The 5,810-nt window shown below is 31.2% G+C and overlaps 1 protein-coding gene across 2 annotated transcripts; it reads right to left on the bottom strand.

Moving 5' to 3' along the window:
- Positions 1-3,696: 3,696 nt before the first annotated feature.
- On the bottom strand, positions 3,697-5,606 carry LOC133676168 (nudix hydrolase 4-like). 2 transcript variants are annotated; one of them, XR_009835553.1, is made up of 6 exons: positions 5,157-5,606; positions 4,635-4,740; positions 4,432-4,515; positions 4,202-4,330; positions 3,952-4,111; positions 3,697-3,791 (listed from the first exon to the last, which is right to left on the bottom strand). XR_009835553.1 is itself a non-coding variant. In XM_062097775.1 (5 exons), exons 1-5 carry the CDS (start codon positions 5,333-5,335, stop codon positions 4,007-4,009), a joined length of 603 nt encoding a protein of 200 aa, XP_061953759.1. In that variant the 5' UTR covers positions 5,336-5,606; the 3' UTR covers positions 3,697-4,006. The 2 variants fall into 2 exon arrangements, 1 of the variants encoding a protein (XP_061953759.1); XM_062097775.1 differs by having other exon boundaries at positions 3,697-4,111.
- Between the last annotated feature and the right edge of the window lie 204 nt (positions 5,607-5,810).

Below are 5,810 nucleotides of genomic sequence, written 5' to 3'. Positions count from 1 at the left end.
TAAATATTATTATTTGTATTCTAAATATTATTATTATTGTTGTTGTTGTTGTTAATTTTTTAAAAAACAATTATTATTGTATCAATTTTGGTCAAACAAGTTTCATATTATTATTAATGTGGTAAATATTATTATTTTTATTCTAAATATTATTATTTTTATTCTAAATATTATTATTTTAATTCAAATTGAATGTTAAAAAAAATATTATTAAATATTATTATTTTTATTAATATTAAAAATAGAAGGAAATTGTTAAAAACAAAATTATTTGTATTAATATTAAATATTATTATTGTCAAAAAAATATTTGAAAAAAATATTATTGCAGGCCTCAAGCGCTTGGCTGGATGCACACCCCTTAGGGCTATGGACACCTAGTGTTTAGGCTAAAAGGCCTGGGAGTTCGGCAAGCAATGCACGCTTACCCGCGCTCCAGGTTGCTGCTACTTGGTGTTAGTGTTGGCCGAGGACCTAGCATGTAGACACAAAAGAAAATCAATGGTTTTTTTTTTCTTTACAATCTTCCTATGCCTATGTCCCTGGGTTGGATTGCTTATACCGTAGCTATTTGGTCCCGAACAAGCAGGACCCGACACCCTCCAAATGTGTTGGGTTTGACTATGCAGTCATACCCAAGGATATTGAGTATGATTGTGTAGCTAGACCCAACAGGCATACACCCTAGGGGTCATTCCCTGGGTGACATCTACTGTTGAGTCTGGTTGACAGCAGAACCTAATAACTTTGAGCCCACCTTCTGTTAAGATCCAATTAGAATTGGGTCCTGCACCTAACTACTCGGTCTGGATTTGGTAGCCAAACCCAACACTGTTGAATCTGGTTGATGCAGTAAGACCCAATAACTTTGAATCTAGCTTCCTCAAGATTGGATCTAGATTTGGTAGCCAGACCCAATATTGTTAGGTCTGGTTCCACTGGACCCAACTCGTGTTTGGGCCTTACGTAGGACCTAAAAGATCTTTAGGTCCTGCCTAGTTCAGGACCCACAATTAATTTGCATCCTAAGACCATTTGCCACAAAACACTTTTTATACGTGTCATTCGTTTTTTTTATTTCACAAAAATTTTCTTATTCACTTGCTGTGAATCGCAGATTAATATGCTAGTTTGATAATACACGACGAGGGAAGTTATATTTAAGTAAATTTATTATTATGTTATTTGAATTAAAATGACCCTAAGCATATAAATCTGTTATAATATTTTTAAGAGCTAAATTAATATATAAAAAATTAACACTAACATTTGAAATTTAGATATCACATTAAAGTAATAGAATTTTGTATGATAATATGCTCGTATTCATATTCTTAATCGTGCATATATTTACGATAAAATATAAATGCAAGTTTGCTTTTAATAAAAATTATAGTATTGGTATAAGGTTGAGAATATTGTAATAAATATCAATGCAAATATGCATATTTTTTATTTTTATTTTAAAATGAATAGCATTCTATTTTTCTTTTCAAAAAGTATCCCTATCCATATATACTTTTTAAAATGGAACATGATATGCTTTCAAGTAAAGTCACTTTTCTTTTTCAAAAGTTAATCAATCGAGTTTAAATTACTTACAAAAAACTTATTTTAAATTGCTTTTCTTAAAGTAAAGCAATAAAGGCATGAAAAGTGAAGGACGAAACAGGCTCAAAATTGTTCTTATTAATTATGATACTACAATAAAGAAGAACATGATTTCTAACTATTCTTGTAGGAATTGATTATGTTATATTTGTTTAAAAATTTAATATTCAATAATTCAATTAAAGTTACCTCAATTTGATTTGAACCAATTTATACAACACATGTATATGAATTTTAATATGTGAAAGCATAAATCTTCAAAACATTTGATTTGATAAAAATTCTTCTACTATTTTAATGAAAGAAATACAAAAATAATATGTATATATTTAGAAGGAAATAAAAGATAAATTGAAAAATATACAAAATATGATTATTTTTTTTAAGGAAAGATGTGTTTTTATTATTTTAGATGACTTTTATTGTTTTTCTAACAAACGATGATAGAAAAAATGTTAACAAATGAAAAGATATTTAATCACCAAAAGCTCGAGTACAATAATGATTATTTACAATAATTAAGATTATTATTTTCTAAGAAATATGGCTTATCAAGAAAAATATTAATCTCTTATTATTTTATAAATTATTATTTTCATTTTAAGGAATTTATTTTTTAAAATCAGAAAGAGCATTGCAATGTAATATTTTTTTTTATTTTTTTAAGCATATAATATAATTATATTGGTAAGATTGTCTATAAATTTTATTTTTAAAAAACTAAATTAATAATATAAGTTTCTTCTTTAGTTCATAAATTATTTTTCAATTACTAAAATGATGAATGCACATGATGCATGTGCCATAATAAAGTTAAAACTTCTCATTGACTATTATATCCTTTATATAATATTAACAAATTGTATCCTTTGATTGTTTTGGTTAAGATAAATAGAATTTAAATATGAAAATAAATTGGGCCTTAGGATTTTTTTTATTAAGATAATTTTCATCATTTTCTTATGACAAAAGATTCATAAAATTTACAACAAATTTTCTGAATACTGAAAAAATTATTTAATAAAAAAATCATAAATGTTTTATTTATTCCTATATTGTTAATTATACAACTCAAAAAATTCTTTTTTATGTCTTTCATATGACTATGCTGATGTGCTTTTTGATTGGCTGGGAGATTATACAGGATATGTTTGTTTTTATGTTGAAAAAGTATTTATGAAATTTTTGATATTTTTTACTTTAAATTATTTTTTTTTAAATTATCCTATATGTTTGTGTATGTGTGGACATCTTCGGGAGCAACTTGCAGTTCCATCACTATCAGCTTGCCTGGTGCTCTTCATATCATGTTGTTAGTTTCAATCTAACCATAACAACTCCATCAATATAGTCCACCGGAAGGGGGGAAAAATCTACCACTGGTCTCTGTCAATCTGATCAAGCCATAGTACCTTTCAATCACAGAACTACCCTACCTCTTCTTATCACAAGTGGAGGAGGGCTTTTTGCTTTCTGCCAATCCTTTAAGCCTTTCCAGCCTTCTGGGACTGTCAGATGGTTCTTTAGAAATGGAACCCGGAAGGAAGATGCAAAACCTCTTTGAAACAGCAACCAAGACTTCCAAGGATATGGCATGGATCATAACTTTCCAGCGCATGGTGTCAAGATCCCAGTTGTGATCAATTCTAGGCAAGCCATTTTGTTCAACTGTCGTTTTAGACTGGTGTTTATAGCCCTTATCAATATTTGATGATCATCAGTTGATCCTCGGCAAAGACACAGAAAGAGCAACAAAATATACTGCAACAGCATGTGTAATTCAAAACGAAGTTTCTGTAGTGTTCTCTTGTATAACTGGTAGCTCTTATCAAACTACGTAGTGTTCGCTGAAAATTTGCATAGACAGCAAACAATGATCAATTGATCATGCAGAGCCAGTGACTGTTTTTTTCCTTCTTTTTTTGTCTTGATAATGTTGATATTATTTAGTGTATATAATCGAGTAACGACTTGGTCTGCTAGGGTTTCGGTTGATTTGTTGTTTATGAGGTATTTTGTATTACTGGATCAATGGCGGGTCTGCCAAAGCAGAGCATTTTATAAACAAATCAAGCAAAATCAATCTACAAATCTCATCATCAACCGCCTGCATTATTCTTTATGCATAAACTGAAACAGGCCAAGTCACCAAGCACTCCATCACCATGGCCAGCATTGGCCTGCAGAAACAAGCATTTGGCGTTTAAAGAATTCACAGGCTCGAAAGAATCAAGCCTGAAACCTATTCTAGGCAGTAAAGAATCATGTTTCTTGACTTAAAAGAATCAATGAATCAAAATTTGTGCATCAACTAAAATGAAAAAGGAGCAACATTTGTACTTCATCTAGAAGATGCTCTGAAACCTATTCTAGGTTGAAACTTGTTCCTGGTTTCCTAACTTTGTGCTTGGGGATTTAGTCTTCGTCGCCTAACCAATTCTTCTAAAGCATCCCGCATCCACCAATTATGGCATACTTCTCTAGCTTCATTAATAGAAACCTGAAAAAACCAGCAAATACATTGCAAAATCAGATCCCATTCTCTTCAACAGCTGCATTAACACCATCAAGGGATAAAAGGAACACATACCCATCTTCTTTTCCGGGTTTTGCTCTCGGGCCAACTATCTAATTCTTCTTGAACAAGTAGAGGAAACATGTAGCTTTCATGCATTATGCTACTCCTTTTGCTCTTATACTGCCATGGGCCTAATTTACCCTGTAAAGTCAACAGCAAATAACTTGATTAGTTTTCAGAAAAGAAGCATTGACAGAAACATTGAGAAGCTCTGATGCGATAATGGATTTGCAAATACTAACCTCAACAACACCAATCACTCCCGCTTCCTCTTCTGTCTCTCGCATCGCAGCCTCTTCCATAGACTCATCATTTTCCCATCCTCCCTGTTCATTACAACACGGAGACCATTAATTACAAAGAAAAGGAAACGACTAAATACAAGCATCTTAAAAACCAAATGATGATAGAGAGTCTCTTGCTGCAAGTAATATAATATAATTACCTTTGGGAACAACATTCCTTGACCATTCTGTGCACTAATGACAAGAACTTCTAGTTCTTCAACCGAAGTTGGTTCTTGGCTTTTCTTGTATCTATATGGAATGCACCTGCATAAATTTCAAAACAAATTAACAAACAAAGATCAGATGAAAAATTTGACCGTTTACTGATACAAATTACATTCCATTAATTAATTATTAATTACCATTGAAAACCCCTAAAAGAGAAATTATTTCACTTTTTATCAATAAAATTAAATTTAAGCCTAGATTGACATCCTAAAACATCAAAACAATGAAAGATACAAAATTAAACGCAATAGATCAAAACTATAATTAAATAAACCAAAAAAAAAAATCAAATTCAACAAGTTTAACAATGACCCCCATAAAAAAAAAACTCGAACTTGTGAAGAATTCCAATTGTTTGGCAGTATCATACAAACATAATGAATTAAAAAATAACCCAGAAACGGAAAATATTAAAAAGAAAAGGAGAGAACAAAAAAGAGAAGGAAACTCACCCTACAACAAGGCGATAGCCTTTCTCATACCGCTGTAGATTTCTTCCAGTACGAGAAACCAGAGAAACCATAGTCTCAATTTGCACAGGCAAAGATTTTGATGGAATTTTTATAAGAAAAGGGAAAAGAAAGTTGAGGAAATTTGTCAAGTTCGTGAGGTAGAAAGATAGGTTCCTCATGTTTCTCTTACACGAGATTCAATACAAGAATTCTGGCGACGGTGTGTTCTGTTCGCAGTTCCCTTAAATTATATACACCAAATTCGGTTTTCTTTCTTCTTTCTTTTTTCGAAAACTAAAAATTGGGATTTTTACTTCTCTCGAAAGGGTTTTGCTAAAATTAGAGAAGGACTTGTCGTTGTAGGAAACAGAGAGCATTAACAAAATTGCAAACACACGGTTCGGACAACAGTGCAAAACAGAGAGCCTGTGTGGACGAGAAACTTGAAGGTTGTTTGATGCTATAAATAGAGAGTTGTAAGTACGGGAGAAAGAGAGGAAACTGCTCTGGATTTATCTTTTCAAGTGGGACAGACGCGCCCGTTAAAATGTTGAGAAGTTCTACGGTTAGCATACAAAATTTACAGTAATAAAAAGTTTTGATGAAATAGTAATTTTTTATTTAATATAATCATGATATTCAGTTAAATATAAT

The sequence above is a fragment of the Populus nigra genome, chromosome 16 (genome assembly GCF_951802175.1).
Source record: "Populus nigra chromosome 16, ddPopNigr1.1, whole genome shotgun sequence".
NCBI lineage: Eukaryota > Viridiplantae > Streptophyta > Magnoliopsida > Malpighiales > Salicaceae > Populus > Populus nigra.
The sequence above is the reverse complement of the archived record's forward strand: the minus strand, read 5'-3'. Positions and strand labels throughout refer to the sequence as shown.